The 21,930-nt window shown below is 44.6% G+C and overlaps 1 protein-coding gene across 1 annotated transcript; it reads right to left on the bottom strand.

The window, feature by feature from the left end:
• Positions 1-716: 716 nt before the first annotated feature.
• On the bottom strand, positions 717-21,631 carry TRMT10A (tRNA methyltransferase 10A). The gene is made up of 8 exons (XM_040420486.1): positions 21,560-21,631; positions 21,104-21,346; positions 15,382-15,544; positions 15,210-15,281; positions 11,872-11,946; positions 4,632-4,781; positions 1,910-2,015; positions 717-1,690 (listed from the first exon to the last, which is right to left on the bottom strand). Exons 2-8 carry the CDS (start codon positions 21,319-21,321, stop codon positions 1,464-1,466), a joined length of 1,011 nt encoding a protein of 336 aa, XP_040276420.1. The 5' UTR covers positions 21,322-21,346; positions 21,560-21,631; the 3' UTR covers positions 717-1,463.
• Positions 21,632-21,930: the final 299 nt, after the last annotated feature.

Here is a 21,930-nt window from a genome sequence, read left to right as displayed (position 1 = left end):
ACACACATTAATTACCTAAAGAGACTATTTCATTTTCCAGCGAGTTTAAAGGGACTCTGTCACCAAAACATGATGTTATACGCCACTTACATGGCTCTCTAGCACTCCTATCCATGATTCAAATGGTACCTTTGTAATTTTCTTCTGACTTTAAGCAGAAAAAACGCTATTTAATCCATATGCAAATGAGAGCTCACAAGTGCCCAGGGGAGGTGTTCGGTGTGTAGGAGCCCAGGCTGCTCTGCGGTTTTTTTCCATTACTCCTCCCAGCCCTGCAAGTCCCTTGCATCAGCCACAGGACCGGACAATAGTCCGCACGTGCGCAGTGCACCATGATGCCAATTGTGGGCACGGCCTCGCTACATGTACTGCGAATGCGCCAGCAAACGGCGTGAAACCAGTGACTAGGGGCCGGACCAGAAGCAAACAGGAGGACTTGAGGACGCCAGGGGTGCACTGTGCACGTGCAGGATATTGTCCGGTCCTGTGGCTGACGCAAGGGACTTGAAACGCTGGGGAGGAGTAATGTAAAAGAAGGCAGAGCAGCCTGGGCTCCTACACACCGAACACCGCCCCTGGGCACTTGCGAGCCCTCATTTGTATATGGATTAAACTGTGTTTTTCCTGCTGGTGAAAGTCAGAAGAAAATTACAAAGATACCATTTGAATCATGGATAGGAGTGCTAGAGAGCCATGTAAGTGGTGTATAACATCATATTTTGGTGACAGACTCCCTTTAAAGGTGGCGCTACACAGCAACTTTGGCTGCGAGGCGCATGGCCAAAGATTACTGTTCCTGCAATTCTACATTGCAATATACTGAAAGTGAATGTGGTTGCGTTGTGACCTACAAGTTGGTACAAATGCAGCAGGTGGGTCAACACCTGGTTTAAACTGACCCTATTCATTTTCATTATGATGTAATATAGCATTGTGACACAATTATTGTTGGTTGTGAAGCCGCAGTGTAGCTCTAGCCCTACAACAAAGGTGACAAGTAAGATGACTGTATCACGTCTATTACTGTATAGATTGTTTTGTTTGGTTTATTGAACATCCAAGTCTTAAAGGGGTTGTCCAGGATTAGAAAACATGGCTGCTCTCTTCTAAAAACACAGCTGTCCACAGGTTGTGTGTAGTATTGAAGCTCAGCCCCATTCACTTCAGTGGAGGTGACCTGCAATACCAGACAACTCATGGACAGGTGTGGTGTTTTTGGAAGAAAGCAGCCATGTTTGTCTAATATTGGACAACCCCTTTAAATAAAAATAAATCAACCTGACGGCACATTCTCTATCAGAAAGACCTGAGAAAGCTGTCCTATAACATTAAAGATCCTTTCCTACTTGAAAGATATGATTATTTAAAAAAGTATATGGTTGCAGGGAACTATAAGAAAACTTGTTTTCCTGAAAAACACAGGTATATACATTCTGGGGAGAAAAATACTAATTCACAAGATGTCAACTGTCATTGTTAACTTCATTGTCTTTGGACTCTGTCTGTGCTGTGTCATCTTCAGACTCAGAATCACTTTCACATTCTTCCCCATCTTCCCGAGTAGATGAATTATCTGCAGAAGCTTCAGCTGTCTCATCAATAGGCACTGCTCCTTTACGCTGAGGTAGAACAGAGAAGAAGGCCTCCTTCCAGTCTTGTTTCTCCAAGAAAGCGAGTATTATCTCAAACACTGCAAGACAATGTTATATACTTCAGGAAACTTCAGATTTAAAACTCAGCCTAAACTGAAAGGGGATGTGTAGTGTTCTTATTTATGATCATGAAAAGGAAGTCCTCTCACATTCTCAAAAACTGCAGAAGACCTTTATAAGAGAACTTGGTTTGAGATGATCATTTTAATTGGAAATTACGATGTGGGGAGAAATGTACCAAATATATAGAGACTCACCATGGTTTACAGCTAGAACTTTCCTAGTATTCATTTTCACAAAACTCCCCAGAGGAAGCTGAGCGTGGTTGATCCCAAGTTCCAAAGCTTGTTTATAGGTAATACCCTGCAAAATTTAACATTTACTTATTATACAACATAGGTTATATGATTGACAAGCCTCTACTTCAGGAGTCAAAGCTTTGGTTAAATAGCAGAAGAATGTTTCTGTTAAGCCAGAGACGGGAGTCTGGATAATCATATACAGTCATGGCTGAAAGTGTTGGCACCCCTGACATTTTTCTGGAAAATGAAGTATTTCTCCAAGAAAACTATTGCAATGACACAATTGGAACAAAACAAAAAAAAAAAAAAAAAAAAAAAAGGTCGGTCAAAGTGGACATAATTTCACACAAAACTCCGGAAATGGTCCAGACAAAATTGTTGGCACCTTTTCAAAATTGTTGATAGACAACTTTGTTTCAAGCATGTGATGCTCATTGTTACTTACCTGTGGCAAGTAACAGGTGTGGGCCATATACAAATCGCACCTAAAACCAGATAAAGGGGGAGAAGTTGACTCAATCTTTGCATTTTGCGTCTGTGTGCGCGCCACACTAAGCATGGAGAACAGAAAAGGGGGGAAGAGAACGGTCTGAGGACTTGACAACCAAAATTGTGGAAAAATATCAACAATCTCAAGGTTACAAGTCCATCTCCAGAGATCTTGGTGTTCCTTTGTCCTCGGTGTGCAACATGATCAAGAAGTTTACAACCCATGGCACTGTAGCTAATCTCCCTTGACGTGGACAGAAGAGAAAAATTTATAAAAAGGTTGCAACGTAAGATAATCCGGATGGTGGATAAGCAGCCCCAATCAAGTTCCAAAGAAATTCAAGCTGTCCTCTAAGCTCAGGATGCATCAGTGTCAGAGCGAACTATCCATCGACATTTGAATGAAATGCTATGACAGGAGACCTAGGAGGACCCCACTGCTGACACAGAGACTAGGGCTGAAACGATTACTCGATTGAATCAAGTAATTCGACAAATAAATCCTCGATGCAAATTTTTTCTGCACTTTCTTCCCGACACAGCGTCAGGACGCTATGACCTGACGCTGTGTGACATCAGGACGACAGTGCAGCGCGAGTAGAAGATGGACGAACAGCGCCCCTACAGGAGAGGTAAGTATTTTATTTCACTGGCGCTGGGGACATGGCTCGGAGGAGGAGAAGGTGGCACTGAGGGGGCAGCCGATGGCACTAGGGGTGGAAGCCGATGGCATGGTGGGGGGCAGATGAGTTTTTATAAAGTGAAAAACATTCTTTTAATTAGCTTATTGTTATTAGAGTACTTGATTAATTGTTGGATTAAATCAATAGAATACTCAATTACAAAAATAGTCGATAGCTACAGCTCTAACAAAGACATAAAAGCTAGACTGCAGTTTGCCAAAATCCCTCCAGGAAAACGTCTTGTGGACAGATGAGACCAAGATAGAACTTTTTGGTAAAGCAGATCATTCTACTGTTTACCGAAAACTGAATGAGGCCTACAAAGAAAAGAACAACAGTACCTACAGTCAAATATGGTGGGAGGTTCAAAGATGTTTTGGGGTTGTTTTGCTGCCTCTGACACTGGGTGCCTTGACTGTGTGCAAGGCATTATGAAATCTGAAGATTACCAAAGGAATTTGGGTCACAATGTAGGGCCCAGTGTCAGAAAGCTGGGTTTGCGTCCTTGGTCATGGGTCTTCCAGAAGGATAAATGACCCCAAACATTCAGAAGCACCCTCAGATTGGATGGGAACAAAGAGCTGGAGAGTTCTGAAGTGGCCAGCAATGAGTCCAGATCTAAATCCCATTGAACACCTGTGGAGAGATCTTAAAATTGCTGTTGGGAAAAGGCACCCTTTAAATATCAGAGACCTGGAGCAGTTTGCAAAGCAAGAGTGGTCCAAAATTCCAGTTGATAGGTGTAAGAAGCTTGTTGATGGTTAAAGGAAGCGATAGATTTCAGTTATTTCTTCCAAAGGGTGTGCATCAGAAATATTAAGTTGAGGGTACCAGTAAATTTGTCCAGCCCCTCTTTGGAGTTTTGCGTGAAATTATATTTTTTTTTTTCTCCGTTTTTTTTTTGTGTTGTTCCAATACACACAAAGGAAACAAACATGTGTATAACAAAATATGTGTAATTGCAATAATTTTCTGGAAAAACACTTTCAGTCATGACTGTAGATGTCTACATTGAGAAGATGATGAAAAGGTGTTTTAACAAGGTCTCCATACTACCTTTCATCAGTTTCTACTTGCTAAATTCACTACCTCACTCAGTAGCCCAAGATTAGGAGATGTAATTGCGATCTTTTTTAACTGATCTGCTCCTCCGTTGCGGCACTGTGCCTCCAGTTTGGTTTTGGCGTTAATCAGTAGCAGCAGTACAAGGAGGAGGAAACAGCAGCTTTTCTCAAGGCGTATCTCTTTCTCCATGGCTGTGAGCTGTACAATTGCAGCGGACCGCATCACAGCCAGAGAGAAGGTGAGAAGCCTGACTGTATGTTATACATAGCTGTCTTCAGCATTCAGTAATACCTAAGGGGACCCTTTACAGGTAGTTTCTAATAAAAGTACACATATTACAAAAACGCTTCACACGACTGGTCCTAGGCATTAAAAAAGAGAAATGACAGTTACAATTTAATGATGAGTTATGTTATCATGGAAACCAAAACCAAGCTTACCTTATGATGGTTATGATCTACTAAGCCGCCAATAATGTATGCTTTGCTTTCATCTATCTCATGGAGCACATCAGAAGAATCCGATGTAAGGTACACCAGGTCCTCAGGCTTCATTAGATCTTTGTAATGTTCAGACTTAATATGAATATCCTAAGGCAAAAAAAATAGAACCCTTAGTAACGGTCACCTTAAAAGGGTTTTCCGAGATTTTAATATTGATGACCTATCCTCAGCTGCTTGAAGAGAAGGCCACGGATGGTGCCAGCACTGCCTTCCCTTCACTGTTTACCTGCGTCACCGTTGACATCGCAGCAGTGAGCGGGTGTACTTACAAGAAGCCGTCCCATTCACTTCTATGGGACAGCTTGTCCAGTTGTATAGGAAGGAACCATCCCATAGAAGTGAATGGGACACTTTCTTGTAATTACACCTGCCGACCACTGTGATGTCGACGGTGATCTGATATTGATGACCCATACATGTTTTTACAGCGGTCACTAAGGGGCCTTGGGCTGGAGCGCCGCCTTTTTACTGCGGCACTTCAACCCAAGCTATCGCTACAAAAAAAGCGCAGGAGCTCCCTGCCCGCAGCTACTGGAGGTAGCTGAGGGCAGCAGTGATCAGAAACCGTGACAAGCAGTCTCTGATCACATGATCGCCGTGATACAGTGCATCACGGCTATCACTGAAAATGCCTGCAGCGGAGCTGCCGGCAGTAAACTTTCTCCCTCCTCTCATATAAGAGAGGAGGGAGAAAGTCTCCGGTGCAAGGATCGGGTCCCCCAGCTTCCCCATAAGGAAAAGCTGGGTCCCGATCCTCACCCCACCCCCAGTACCTCAACAAAGATGGCGGCGGCGGCCCGGCATAGTTCTTTCTCCTCAGAAGAGGAGAGCGTGTATAGAAGGACACCCCGATCGGGTCCCTCAGCACCCTGATCGGGGAAATATGGCCCCTAATTAGGTCTGTCTATTAATGAAGGCAGAGACTCCCAACTTAACCCCCCAGGCTGCCCATAAATTATTGGGACATCGGGAAAAATTGTGTGCAATCTATTAGCGCCATTCCTACACAAATGGTACCACGTGTACACTGATAAAACCCTCCATGCTGCAAACACAGGGGCTTGTGGGACAGTCCGTAAAAATAGAGTGGGATACCCACAACCGCTGGTGTCCAAGAGTTTGGAGAAAGGAGCATCCTTCGCCCTTGCAAGTGACCAGCGGCTTGCAGTGAAGTGGAAGGACAGGAAGGATGTCTACATGCTGACCACCGTGCACGCAGACACCACAGTGGCAGTTAGGGGGAAGGGGGGCTACTGCCGACACATACAAACCGGTCTGTGTGACAGATTATAATAAATTTATGGGAGGTGTAGACCTCTCGGACCAGGCGCTTCAACCCTACCTGGTGAAGCGAAAAAACAGGACCTGGTATAAAAAGGTAACAATCTACCTTGTTCAGATTGCTACCTATAATAGTTTTATTTAAAAAGCCCCAAGGAACCCTCAACTTCCTTGAGTTCCAGGAGAAGGTGGTTAAGAGTCTCCTGTTTGAGTCCCCCGCACCTGGGCAAGCCTTTGAATCTGAGGATGTTCGAAGGCTTTCAGAACACCACTTCCCCCACCCCGTCCTTGCCACTGCCAGCAAGACATATCCTCAGAAACGATGCCAGGTGTGTAGCAAACACAGAAGGAGGAGGGACACCCGATTTTACTGCCCCAGTTGCCCATCACAACCAGGCATCTGCAATTACCCCTGTTTTGAGACGTACCATACGGTTGCTTATTATAAAAAAAAAATTAATACCAAAAAGGGTGGGTGGGGGTCTTTTCAGGAAGTCAGTTTATTCTCATTTTCTGTTTAGTTTGAGGGCTTTCTGGGAAGGGAGGGATCCTTTGGGGATGGGTTGTAGAGCTAATCTTTTGTTTTCAGACATTGGAACAAATTTTACTTTTACTGATTTGTTTTCTTAATTTCATTTTTTATGACCATGTCCTGCCACACAAAGCTGTTAATTCCATTCACATTACTGTATCATGATATTTTTTTATTTGGAGGATCTCTAATAATTGAGTTGTTCCTCACCAATACACTAAGGGCTTTGCTAAGAATTTTTTTGGGGGAATTAGTGATCCATTACTGTTTCTACAGATGGTCCTGGACACTGTCCTTTTATATATTCTGTAGATGACTGGTTGATTGTGTGTATAGCAGTTTCTACCTTGCTGGGCAGGGGCATGTTATGGTGCACTGCGTCACTTAGCGCGTTCGTCTCTCATATAGGGATTGATGGGGCTAGAGAGACATTGTACGACCAGTCACTGTCCTTGAATGCCAGCTTGTCATTACAGCCCTATCGTTGTTCTTGTATCTTGTGAACAAACTGGAATTTGCAACATGGTTGCTTTTCACTACAGTTCATTTTTTTTTCCTGCAATAAGTAATTATATGTCAGACCAGAACGCTGCTCACAACAGCATCAGAATGACAGAAATGTGGGACAACTGCTTTGTTGGCGAGACATAGTCCTATGTACAGGCAAATGCCTTTTTAGAAATCTGCCTCCCTTTGAAGTGCACAGCTTCACTTCTCATCTGTACGCCCCACAAAGATAAGAATGTGGCGGATTTCTAAGACAGTAACAGGGTTACCCATCTAAAAATATTTTTTCTCCAATTTCCTGTGAAAATGTTATTAACAATTTGAATAAAACCATATATACTCATTATTTCATCCTATAATAATTTTGCACTCAGCATGCTTTAAGGGATCTAGTTTTTAAAATGGGGTCATTTATAAGGGTTTTCTATCATTTTGCTGCTCAACGACATTACATGTGTACAACCATTTTCAGTTTATCTGAAAGCCCCCAGGTGTTCCTTTATGTTTGGGCCCCGTCGTTTGTCAAGACATAAGATTAGGGCCACAATAGGGATATTTCTGAAGACAGGAGAAATGGGTTGATACATTTTGGGGTGTACGTCTTCATTTTCATGTGCTCTGTAGAAAAAAAACAAAAAACTGTCTTTAAATTAACACGTGTAAAAAATGAAAAAAAATTTTTTCGCCTGCTTAGCATTCATTTCTACAAAAAACTAGGGGTCTAAAAGCTCACTACACTCCTAGATAAATACCTTAGGGGGTCTAGTTTTCAAAATTGGGTAATTTATGGGGGTTTTCTATTGTTTTGGCAGCTCAACGCCATTACAAGTGTGCAAAAGGGGCCTAAAACATTTTCAAGTAAATTTTGTGTTCTGAAAGCCACTGGGTGCTTCTTTATGTTTTGGCCCTGCCGTGTAGGGCCACAATGGGGATATTTCTGAAGACAGGAGAAATGGGGTGATACATTTTGGGGTGTACTGGTGAAAAAAATATATATATAATGTCTTTAAATTGACACTTGTGTAAAAAATGAAAAATGATTTTTTTTTCTTTCACCTTCTTAGCATTAATTTCTTTAAAAAACTAGAGGGTCAAAACTCATTACACCCATAGATGAATATGTTAAGGGGTCTAGTTTTCAAAATTGGGTCACTTTTGGGGGGGGGAGGAGTTATATTATTCTGACACTTAAAAGCCTCTGCAAATTTGACTTGTTGCAGGAAAAAAATACGTACTTCAAAAATTTATGTTAAAATGGTAATAAAATTAAAAAAAATTAAAAAGTTTTTTGTAAAGATGTGGAAATATATTTCTAGTAAAAAAAAAATTATAGTATTTATGTATATATTTGAAATATTGCAGTTGAAAAAAGGAAAATATGGCAATTTTTGCAAATTTTCATAAATTTTTACGTTTTTTAATAAAGATATGCATATTTTAAATCGGTAAAATTTTACCACCTAAGTAAAGTACAATATGTGACGAGAAAACAATGTCAGAATTACTTTGATGTGAAAAACTTTTACGAAGTTATACTCAGCTAAAGTGACACGTCAGATTTCCAAAATCTGGCTTGGTCATTAAAGGGGTTCTGCAGTTTGTTTAAACTGATGATCTATCCTCTGGATAGATCATCAGCATCTGCATCTGATTGGCTGGGACCTCCGCCGATCAGCTGTTTGAGAAGGCAGCGGCGCCCCAGGAGCGCCGCGGCCTTCTCACTGTTTACCGCAGGCCCAGTGACGTCACGACTAGTATCAACTGGCCTGGGCGTGGCTAAGCTCTGGTCACTTGAATGGAGCTCATCTCTACCCAGGCCATTGGATACTAGTCGTGACATCACCGAGCCTGCAGTAAACAGTGAGAAGGCCGCGGCACTACTGGCCGCGGCCTTCTCAAACAGCTGATCGGCGGGGTCCCGGGGGTCGGACCCCCGCCGATCAGATGCAGATGATCTAATCCAGAGGATAGATCATCAGTTTAAACAAACTGCAGAACCCCTTTAAGGCCCAAAACAGGCTTGGTCACTAAGGGGTTAAATGACCCTAAAGAAATGGATCTATACCAGTGATGGTGAACCTTTTACAGACCGAGTGCCCAAACTGTAACCCAGAACCCACATATTTATTGCAAAGTGCCAACACGGCAATGTAACCTGAATACTGCAGTCCAATATAGTAGATCTTCCATGTACTTTATCATGTAGCTATAATATCCTGCCTATATTCGGTGCGCTGCCTGTGCTGTTCATAGTGCGCCCTGCGCTGATGAATGGCAGGAAAAGTCTAAGGCATATTGCTGCCCCATAGACTTTTTCCAGGGTGCGGGTGCCCACAGAGAGGGCTCAGAGTGCTGCCTCTGCTACCCGTGCCATAGGATCGCCACCACTGATCTATAGACACAGGAACAAGTAGGTTAAATGTCAGTACATTTGGCACAGGCACCCTGGCTAAGCATTTCACTCTGAGCATTGACTAACCGCATCTAATCTATAGTACTGCCCTCTAATATTACAACAGTTCTGTGTCCCACCAATCACCTAAGGTGCCCTCATTTACACAGGTTTGTTTAGGCACATTAGGCTCTTTGTGTTGTTTATTGCTATGTTGTGTTCTTAGATTGCTTCCCTTGTCCATTTCTGTGTTACCGATATGCGTTTCCCAGTATGTTTTCCTTGGTCACTTGGGTGCATTTCGCTTGTCTTTTACTGATTACATGTATCTTCATGTAGTCATGTAGTGTATATGAAATAGAAGCTCCATGTTAGAGGTTGATCTTTTTCCGTAATAAACTTTACTGTTGCTTGGAAAAAAAAATAATATATGTTAGCAGTAATATGTTTATGAAAAAAAAAGGTGGCCTCATGTCTGATTAAAGAAAAAAAGATGGGAGGCCTTATGCCCGATTAAAAACCGCTCCATTGCGGGATGTTCTCCAATTGCCACGATATTTCACATGAACGTATAGGATTGCACTATATCAAAATGGGATCGAACACGATTTGTGTGATAATCGATTCCAAATGATATTACTGGGCTAATAGCTGCCTATAGCCTACCACATAAAACATTAACTCACTTACTAGCATTAGGGTTGTTGCAGGTATCTAAATTTCAATACCCAATCAATACGATACCGGGATTTCCATTTTTTCGATACCGGCCTGCGCTGATGCGCAGTCTAGTATTACAGGACATGAGCGCGCTGCTGTCAGCGAGCTCATGTTCCCTCAGCAGCACAGGGGAGAAGGAAGCAGTCTCTCCCTCCCCCCTGTGCCGTGCTGCCAATAAAGAGAGAGGGGCGGAGGAGGGGCAGGCGCACTGCGCCACCAATGATAGGACCTTTCATGGGTCCGGACTTTAGCGCTGGCCAATCGCAGCGCAGAGCTCACAGCCTGGGAGGTTATTTTCTCCCAGGCTGTGAGCTCTGCAATGCGATTGGCCAGCGCTAGGGCAGACTCCGCCTACCATAACTTAGGGAACAGAGATACCGGAGGGCATAACGGGAGAACGGAGCGGCGCCCGGGGATAATAGTAAGTGCAGAGAGATCCCCGGGCGCCGCTCCACATGTCTGTATACTTAGTTCATAGGGTAAGAATCGTTGAAAGGTCCTCTTTAAAGTCCGAACCCATGAAAGGTCGTCTTCAACTTTTAATACAGAAGGCAGGTGCCGGCAGCAGAATCACATAGCCGGCACCCTGCCTCTGATAGGGAGCTGCGATCAGCGGCAGTTAACCCCTCAGGTGCGGCACCTGAGGGGTTAACTGTTGCTGATCGGCTGCTGGCACCCGCCTCCTGTATTAAAGGTTAATTATCATTGGTGGCGCAGTGTGCCCCCCCAGTATTAAAATCATTGATGGCAGTGGCCACAGGGTCCCCTCCCCTTCTCATTGGTGGCAGTGGCCAAAGGGTCCCCTACTTCTTATTGGTGGCAGTGGCAGCTTCTGATCAGAGCCCCAGCAGTGTAATCCCGGAGCTCTGATCGGTTACCATGGCAGCCAGGACGCTACTGAAGCCCTGGCTGCCATGGTAAGCTCCCTGCTTCTGTGTGTACTATGCACAGGGCAGCAGGGAGAGTGTGAAGTTCTATTCACCCTAAAAGAGGTCTATTAGGGTGAATAGGACAAGGGATGAAAAGATCCCAGGTTCTGGCCCCTAAGGGGGCTAATAGTTATTAAATAAAAAGTAAAAAAATAAAATAAAAAATGTATTAAGTTTAAATCACCCCCTTTCCCAATTTACATATAAAATATATAAACAATAAATAAATAAATAAACATATCGCCACGTCCGAAAAGTCCAAACTATTAAAATATAAAAAAAATCTATGCGGTGAACGCCGGAACAGAAAATAAAAAAAATAAAAACTGCGCAATTCGCCATTTTTTTAAATGCGGAATGCACATGGCTTTTTTGGGGTTTTATTTTTTTTCAGCGTGGTATCGAATGGTATTGAGTATCGCAATACTTTTTTATGGTATCGAAATAGAATCAAAAATTTGGTATCGCAACAACTCTAACTAGCGTCTATTCTCAATTTGTAGCATGGAATACTCTGACCACTGGAAGAAGACATCAATGTTTGATTGGTGAGGGTTCAGCCTCTGGGACTCTCACCGATCACCACCATCCAATCTCTGGAGTCTGGAACATGGGACCCCTACCAATCAGAGTTGGCCTATTCGAAGAACAAGCAAGCCGTCTATGTTTCTATCCACGAGAACCCCTATAACTGCTGCTTGCAATTAGACATTAATTGGTTCATCTACTTACTAATTTTTGTCTTACCTTTAATAACTGCAAAAATGATATTTACCACATCTGAGAATGTTTGCATTTCTTTAATAATACACTGACCTTCCAATTGATCCATCCTTTGTCATATTCATCCATGTTACTTTTCAGTTGTCCACCATGGCTTGTTAGATAAAGCTTCAAGGAAGTAAAATAATGTCAGTACTACTGCAGAAATCCATACATGACATGAGAACTTGAAGCACAGAAAACAGCATAAATGCACATACAGTACATATTATAAGATTAAAGGCTAGCAACAACTTTGACATGGAAAAAAAAAATTTGCATATGTTTGTGGTTATCTTGAGCTACAAAATTGAACAAGTTTTCATTCCTTCATTCATTTTTAGACTCCCTGATATTCAGTTTACAACCTGGCCCAAGTTTCAGACATGTGGTCATGTCTCTCCCCAGTAACACTTACTGGATTTGAGGTCTGTGCTGATGCGGAGGACTGTATGATTTCCCTGATCCTCCCCCTGTGGGTGCTCTCTTCTATCTTTACAATGATACACAGCCCATATGATTCACCTCCTCCCCCTTCATACTGCCTTGTGTGTATTTTCCTTCCAATCTACTGGTCATGCGCGCTGCTTTACTTGGATGCTTTCCACTCTCTCCACACTCTAATCTGTTATGTACAACCTCTTCCCCATCCCTGCTGCTATCTCAAACACGGAGAGGAGAGGGAGAACAGAGCCAGCTACAATGTGCTGTTGGATTAAGGTCAAAAGCAGCAGGACTGCCAGTTGCGTGAAGGAGTTACACACTCTACAAAAAAACAAAAATTTGGAATCAAACAACTAAAAAAAAAAAAAAAAAAAGTGCTGAGTTGTCACTAGCTGCCCAATAAGGTAAATACTGTAATTCCGGTGTATTTTCGAGAGTTCTGTGTTTCTGGCATACAAAAATGATACATCCCTCCCTAGATGAGCAGTGTTCAACAAGCACTCCATATGTAGCAAGTGCCACAGCTTCTGGGTCTAAATATACTCAGTGCAACTCTGAAGGAAAGATCAGAATTGTCACTGCTGTTTTCACACTGTAAGGCTACATGCACACGGCCGTATGCGTTTTGCAGTCCGCAAATTGCGGATCCGCACAGAAAAACGTATGCCATCCGTTTGTTTTGTGGATCCATTGTAACAATGCCTAAAACGGACAAGAATAGTACATGTTCTATTTTTTTTGCGGGGCTACGGAACGGACATACTGATGCGGACAGCACACTGTGTGCTGTCCGCATTTTTTGCGGACCCATTGAAATTAATGGATCCGAATCCTATCCGCAAAAAACCCCCCCAAAAAAACTAAACTGAGCAGACATGGAAACAAACAACGTTCGTGTGCATGTAGCCAACTCAGTTAAATCTCCAATTATATGCAGCATAAGTTTAAATGCACGCGTTCAGGATTTATGTGCGGACAATCCGCACTGAAATCTGCAGGTGTTCGCAGGGAAATCCACGCAGTCAATCCGCATCAATTGGTGTGGATATTCCTGTCCCCATTGAAGTGAATGGAGAAAATCCAGACAGGAAAAATAAAATAAATTGACATGCTGCGGATTTTAAAATCTGCGCAAAAAATCTGCATCATGTGCATAAGAATTTCAAATGCTCATAGAATACAATGCAGGGCTCCAGATGGCGACCAAAACGGTCGCCAATGCGCCTTAAAATTTGCAGATGGCGACAAGACTTTTTAGTCTTGTCGCCATTTGCGACTGTACCGCCGCGATCCTGCGCAGCCTAAGTTCTCTTCAGTAGCACACTGCACAGTGAAGGAAGGATTCCCTCCCTCTCCACTGTGACGCGGCCGCCACTACCACCAATGGGGATATAGCAGGTGAGGAGGAGGGGAGGAGCTGTCGCCACTGCGCCACCAATGAATGTAAAACATAAGTATAGGCAGCGGTATCACAGACCCGGCACCCGGCCTCAATAACAGGGCATGCGATACGCGGCAATTAACCCCTCAGGTGCCCCAGATCGCATGCCCCGTTATTGAGGCCGGGTGCCGGGTCTGTGATATCGCTGCAGACAATTGTATGAAGAAGGAGTCAAAGAGGACCTTTCATGGGTCCAAAGAATATGAACTAAGTAGCAGGCTGCATAGAGCGGCGCCCAGGGATCTAAGTGCACTTACTATTATTCCTGGGCGCCGCTCCGTTCGTCCGCTGTGGCCCCCGGTATTTTCAGCATTCAGAGGAAGGAGGAGGAGATGCCAGTGTGTCTCCGTCTCCATAAAAGCAGCGCTGTCCAATCACAGCACAGAACTCAGAGCCAGGGAGAAAAAAAAACCTCCCTGGCTCTGCGCTGTGATTGGACAGCGCTGCTGTCAGGGAGAAGGAGACACACTGGCGTCTCCTCCTCCTTCCTCTGAATGCTGAAAATACCGGGGGCCACAGCGGACGAACGGAGCGGCGCCCAGGAATAATAGTAAGTGCACTTAGATCCCTGGGCGCCGCTCTATGCAGCCTGCTGATAAGTTCATATTCTTTGGACCCACGAAAGTTCCTCTTTAAACATTCATTGGTGGTGCAGTGCGCTCTCCCAAAGCCTCTCCCCCCCCCCCCCATTATCACTGGCCACAAGTCGTCCCCGTCTCCCCCCCATTGTTATATGGTGGCCACAGGGTCCCCATCCCCTTCATTGGTGGCAGTGGCAGATTACACTGCTGGGGCTCAGATTGTTACCATGGCAGCCAGGACGCTACTGAAGCCCTGTCTGCCATGTTCAGCTCCCTGCTGCTGTGTGCACAGAGCACAGGGCAGCAGGGAGAGTGTGAGGTCCTATTCACCCTGATAGAGATCTATCAGGGTGAATAGCACAAGGGATGAAAAGATCCAGGTTCTAGTCCCTAAGGGAATAAATGGTTATTAAATAAAAAGTTTTAAAAAGAAACTAAAAAAAAAACACCAAAATACTAAAAGTTTAAATGGCCCCCTTCCCAGTTTTACATATAAAATTTACAAACAATAAAGAACATATTACATATAGCCACGTCCCAAAAAGTGTGAGCTATTAAAAAATTAAAAAATATTTCCGCTCGGTGAAGGCAGTAACAGAAAAAAAAACTCAACTACGCAATTCGCCATTTTTAGTCACCTTGTTCCCCAGGAAATGTCCCTGGATGTGAGAGGCATGTGGTGCTGTTTTCTCCTATATGTAGTGCACCTGCGTCTCATCTTCTCAAAGTCCTTTTTTTTTTTATTATATGCATTTTAAATTTGGCGACTAAAAAATGTAATTTGGCTCCTAAATTTTTTAGTTTAGGAGCCAATGGCTCCTGGTCATTTTTTTTGTCTGGAGCACTGCAATGTACATGACCTACGGTGCGGATTTTCGTCCTGATCGTGTGCACTTAGTCTTAAAGGCTTAATGTAGAAAGTTTACCTGGACAGGATGAACTGCCCTACGATTTTCAGCATAGCACCTCCGTATCTGTTTGTTTAACTTTTTCACATCCTATATGACAAATAGAAAAAAGAAAAAAAACTAATGTTCCAAACAGGAGAAAAAAAAAACATAAAACATAAAAAAATACGGCACAAACACTGCAGCTTACCCTCAATGCCATTAATTCATCAAAGCTGCAATCAATTACAAGACGCACTTTACTGGGCTGGATCTCTCTGCGCACTCTTTTATTGGGATTGTCTTCTATACTTTGCGCTACTTGCGCCTGGCGCACCAGTTTTCTTTTTTGCCTTTTCTCTTTTCGCTTCTGCCTAAAAGTTAAAAGTAAGCATAAACTAGAAATGAATGTGAATAACATTGTACAAGTGTTAAAGGGGTTTTCTGGCACTTAGATACTGATGGCCTGTGCTTGGGGGAGTCTGACACCCCACACCCCTACCGTTCAGATGTTTCGGACAGCTGCTGGCACCGGAAAGTAGATAGTGGATAAAGCCGGAAGCAAAAAGTTACATCCACTGTGTAGTGGCCATGATGTGTAGACCCCATTCATGAGCTGCAGTGTGGACAAAGCCTACCATTCACTGTATAGTTTCCAGCACCTGCCTAAAACAGCTGCTCTCACCCAACCCTGCCAGAACAAGCATTACATATATCCGATACAGACAAAATCGGACATCGTAGAAACTGATGTCGTGAGTCAAAAGAACTCCCATAGAAATAGCCTGGATTCATGTATGGGCGTAATCTGACCAGTATACTAATCTCATAACTATACCGATATTCCTTATTTTTAGGCTGCTTCTTAGTGGATGGCGAAGAAATTATTTTCTTGCAGTCTGGAAGATCATCTCACTATCCAATCATACGGTCTGCAGGGTGACATGGTCACAATAGGTCTTATTACAGACCACCGTTGTGTTAAAAACCCAAACATGATCCACAGCCGAGAAGAAGGTGGATTCTCTCTGGCGCTGGGAATTATAGGGACTGTACCGGACTGGAGAAACAGGGCTGCTTTCTTCCAGAATCAATGTCATATATATCCATGGCTTGTATCTGGTATTGCAGCTCCGCTCAGCGGAAGTGAATGCAGTGCAATATCACACACAACATGTGGACGGGAGGGATGCTGTTTTTGGAAGCAAGTAGCCATGTTTTTTGTTAATCCTGTACAACGCCTTTAGGCTGGGTTCAGACCTGAGCGTCTTTGATATGCGCGTTTGACGGGCGGTTTTTGCAATAGTAAACGCGCGTTTGACGCGCGTTTGTGTGATTGACTGCAATGTCCTATGGCCACAAACGCGCGTCAAAACGCCCCAAAGAAGCTCAAGTACTTGTTTGAGCGTAGGGCGTTTTACAGCGCGTTTTTCAGCGCTGTAAAACGCTCAAGTGAGAACCAGGGCCATAGGGAAGCATTGGTTTTCATGTGTTGAGCGTTTTACAGCGCGTTTGTACGCGCTGTAAAACGCTCAAGTGTGAACCCAGCCTTAGGGTACAACCATGGGGCTGATTTTCTACAGCATGCTGCAGTTTTCTCTCCGGCCAAAAATACTGATCACTTGCCGGATCCGGCATTAATTTACATTGAAGTGTATTAGTGCCGGATTCGGCATTAAAAGGGCTTCTGTCACCCCACTAAACAGTTGTTTTTTTTTGGTTAGTTATAATCCCTATACTGCGATTTATGCATACATACTGTAGTTAATAATTTTGGTTCAGCAGATTATGTTAAAAACGTACTTTTAAAATATGCAAATTACCTTGCTACCAGCAAGTAGGGCGGCTACTTGCTGGTAGCAGCCGCATCCTCCGATCCTAAAGACGCCCCCTCCGCATGTTGATTGACAGGGCCAACGGACGGGATCTTTCTCTGCTGGCCCTGTTTGCATTCAAAATCTGGCACCTGCGCCGTACCTGTCTTCAGTCGGCGCACTGAGAGGAGGACGCTCGCTCGGCCGCTCCTTCCTCAATGCGCCTGCGCCGGGTGTAGATGTGACGTCATCGGCGCAGGCACATTGAGGATGGAGCGGCCGAGCGAGCGTCCGTCTCTCAGTGCGCCTGCGCCGACTGAAGACAGGTGCGGCGCAGGCGCCAGATTTTGAATTCAAACAGGGCCAGCAGAGAAAGATCCCGTCCGCTGGCCCTGTCAATCACAATGCGGAGGGGGCGTCTTTATGATAGGAGGATGCGGCTGCTACCAGCAAGTAGCCGCCCTACTTGCTGGTAGCAAGGTAATTTGCATATTTTAAAAGTACGTTTTTAACATAATCTGCTGAACCAAAATTATTAATGACAGTATGTATGCATTAATCGCAATATAGGGATTATAAGTAACCAAAAAAAAAAAAAAACTGTTTAGTGGGGTGACAGAAGCCCTTTAAGTGTTCCGGCAAAACAGAACCAACTTTCTGGTCTGCGCATTAAAAATGCAAAAAAAAAAATTGATACCGGATCCGTTTTTCCAGATGACACCGGAGAGACGGATCCGGTATTGCAATGCATTTGTGAGACGGATCCGCATCCGGATCCGTCTCACAAATGCATCCGTTTGTGTCCGGATTGACGGAACCAGCAGGCAGTTACGGCGACGGAACTGCCTGCCGGAATCCTCTGCTGCAAGTGTGAAAGTAGCCTTAGGCCTCATGCACACGACCGTTGTTGTATTCCGTGTCCGTTGTGCCGTTTTTTGTGATTTTCTGCGGACCCATTGACTTTCAATGGGTCCGTTGAAAACTCGGCTAATGCACAGTTTGTCATCCGCGTCAGTGATCCGTGGTTCCAGTCCGTCAAAAAAATATAACCCGTCATATTATTTTCGCGGAAAACGGTTCGCGGACCCATTCAAGTCAATGGGACCGCTAAAAAACACGGAGGCACATAAGATTGTCATCCGTGTACGTGCCCATTTTTTTCCTATCATTTGCATGGAAAACCTGTCTTCGATTTTTTTTTACTTTCCTTTATGGCCTCATGCACACGACCGTTGTTGTGTTCTGTTCCGCAAAATTGGGTTCCGTGATCCGTTTTTGTTTCCGTGTGCCTTCCTTTATTTTTGGAGGATCACCAGACATAAAGGAAAGTAAAAAAAAATAAGTCAAGTTTGCCATGCAAATGATAGGAAAAAAACGGACTCGGACGACAATCATGTGTGTCTCCGCGTTTTTTCACGGTCCCATTGACTTGAATGGGTCCGCGAACTGTTTTCCGTGAAAAAAATAGGACAGGTTATATTTTTTTTAAGGACTGGAACCACGGACGCGGATGGCAAACGGTGCATTAGCCGAGTTTTCAACGGACCCATTGAAAGTCAATGGGTCCGCAGAAAATCACAAAAAACGGACACGGAATAAAACAACGGTCGTGTGCATGAGGCCTATGTCTGGTGATCCTCCAAAAATAAAGAAAGACACACGGAAACAAATCACGGAACAACGGAACCCCATTTTGCGGAACGGAACACAACAACGGTCGTGTGCATGAGGCCTTACACTGTGGATTTTCTTGCAGGATGTGGCTACTGTAAAATGATGTGTATTTGTCGCACACAAGACTTCAGCTTCAAATCTACAGCGCTCATGTCCCATGTGAATGTACAGGGTGGGCTCTGTAGAAATCTCCAATTAAAAGGGGTTATTCAACTTTCAACTATTTTAGTATACCACTTCAGAGTGGCTGGAGCCACAGTGGGGTTTATACTCACCCAGTCCACCCCATATAGTTCCATCGCTCCACGACGCCTCCGCAGGTCCCGGATGTCTGAGAATCAACATCCTGATTGATGGCTGCAGCGGTCACATGCGGCCGTGTCAACAGGATGTTGATTCCCAGAGACCCGGGACCTGCGGAGGCGTCGTGGAGCGATGGAGCCGCCACCCAGCAGCAGGGACTGGGTAAGTATGAACACCACCGTGGGTCCAGCCACTCTGAAAGGGGACTCATAAAATAAATAAAAAAGTTGGATAACCCCTTTAACAATTATAATAATAAAATTTCCTTTAACCAGTTCCGGACCGAGTGTTGACAATATACATCTGGAAGGACCATGTTCATCTCTGTAAGAACCTTCGTGAAGTCCTCGCAGAGACTGCAGCTGAATGCTAGAATTATGGAGCTGCAGGAAACCTGTTTCTGGCGACAGCTGGGTTCCCCATCGAGAAGGCGGCGATGTAACCATCCTTACCTCCTCCTTCACTGTATACAGAGCCCTCCATGACCGTTAAATACGGTTAAAGTTCTTTTTTATAATTAACAATAATAAAATCAAAATAAAAGAATGCCACCACTAGCCCAGATGGCAACTTTTACCACTGCCCCCAGCGACCCGTTATCTGTATATCCCCTATATCAAAACGATTGTAAGGGAAAAGGGACACAAAAAAAAAAAACACAACACACACAGGATAAAAATAAATCCCCATCTATTAAAAAAAATAAGTATTTAAATAACCAAACAGAAAAGTTATGGCTTTCAAAGCAGCTTGTACTGAAAAGAAACAAACAAAATCCATGCAGCATCTTGTTTTTTTCCTTTGGGCGCCTTCACACGCTGCAGAATTTCCCGTGACTGGGGGTTGCAGAAATCCATGTGCCTGCTGCCACATTTACGTGAATACAACTGGAAAATTCTGCAACAAAATCCGGACCGTGTGAAGACACGCTAAGGCTACTTTCACACCTGCGTTCGGGTGTCCGCTCGTGAGCTCCGTTTAAAGGGGCTCACAAGCGGCCCCGAACGCATCCGTCCAGCCCTAATGCATTCTCAGTGGACACGGATCCGCTCAGAATGCATCAGTCTGCCAGCGTTTAGCCTCCGCTCCGCTCAGCGAGCAAACACCTGAATGCTGCTTGCATCGTTCGGGTGTCCGCCTGGCCGTGCGGAGGCAAGCGGATCCGTCCAGACTTACAATGTAAGTCAATGGGGACGGATCCGCTTGAAGATGACACTATATGGCTCAATCTTCAAACTGATCCGTCCCCCATTGACTTTCAATGTAAAGTCTGGACGGATCCGCTCAGGCTACTTTCAGACCTAGTTTTTTTTTCAAACTATAATGCAGACGGATCCGTTCTGAACAGATACAAACGTCTGCATTATAGGAGCGGCTCCGTCTGTGCAGACATCAGACGGACCCGCTCTGAACGGTAGTGTGAAAGTAGCCTAAGGCCCCATTCACACGTCTGCAATTTCGTTCCGCATTTTGCAGAACGGAATTGCGGACCCATTCATTTCTATGGGGACGCACGATGTGCGGCTTGGATCCGGAAATGCGGACCCGCACTTCCGGGTCCGCATTTCCGTTCCCGAAAACAATAGAACATGTCTTATACTTGTCCGCAATTGCGGACAAGAATAGGCATATTCTATTAGTGCCGGCGATGTGCGGTCCGCAAAATGCGGAACACACATTGCCGGTGTCCGTGTTTTGCGGATCCGGGAAACACACTACGGACGTGTGAATGGACCCTTACTGTGCCCCATACTGCACTTTCTATACAGTAGGGAAAAAAAGGATGCGGATACCTACAGGCCCTGTGTATGCCAATAGGACACTGGATGCATGGAGACCTATGGATACACTCTATGGGGCAGATTTAGCATAGCCCGCTGGTGTACGCCAGGCTATGATAGCCGGATTTATGACTAGGCATATGCCCCCTGGCTGGCGTAAATGTCAGCGTTTCTTCCATGACAGAAACCTGGCGCAGAAGATGGGGCCACAGTAATAACAGGAAAGTGGCAAGGCCGGCGGAGTAATGGCACTTTTTTTGCACAAGTGCCATTGAAAAAGTTGCAATCGCCACAAAAGTGGTATTCTAATGATAGATGTGGCCCCCTGTGCGCGCCAGGAGCTTTCTTGGCAGTGACGTACTTTCGGAGCTCTCGCTGGTCTTCCCATTGCCTTTGTCTGATCAGTTTCTTCATTTGCCTCTTTGACATGACCTCGGATCCTTCACAGCCATCCACAGGAGATCCATTCTGTGTCCTGGCACATTCTGGATCGGCAGGGGCCAGGCGATCACCAGCATTTGCGGACTGTATGGCAGATTTACTGCTCTCCGAGGTGAGAACTGCAGGCTCGGTGTCCATTGTGAGGTAAATGTTCCATGCAAACCTACAAAACAGTAAGGTGTGAAGAGTTCTACACACTGACAGCAAGCAGAGATCTTTATTGATACAGAAAAGCGGAACCCCAATCATTCTGATGTCAGATGGAAGATAAATCTGCCATAAAACGTCCAGCTCCTGTCAGTTTGACAAGTTGTGCAGACACATGCGGTAACGCTGCGGCACCGCCACTTATGTATACAGTAAATGGATATATTACCTTCACACACACCGGCTGCTGCATGCAACGTGCGGACAGGAACACAGTATCTCCGTCGCACCTCTGACGTCACCGTCGCATGAAGCTGGAGTTTAGCAGCGGCCATATTTGTTACTGGCAGAGTCAAGCGGAATGCCTGGGGCTAGTAACGGGTGGCGGGGTGCACAGCCCTTGTGTGAGCGCCGAGTGTCCTCATTTATTAGTGGGGTAGTGGAAAGAAGAATGGGCGGTATATAGGTATACCAGGTTATTGGAATGTATCATCAGGTGCCTACCTAAGGCAGGGTAGCATACAGTAGAGACCCTGATTTCAGCACTGTGGGGGAGTGACATAGTGCCCATAGTGACCAATTAGATTCCACCTTTCATTT

The sequence above is a fragment of the Bufo bufo genome, chromosome 2 (genome assembly GCF_905171765.1).
Source record: "Bufo bufo chromosome 2, aBufBuf1.1, whole genome shotgun sequence".
Lineage (NCBI taxonomy): Eukaryota > Metazoa > Chordata > Amphibia > Anura > Bufonidae > Bufo > Bufo bufo.
This window is presented reverse-complemented; position numbering and strand designations above follow the sequence as displayed.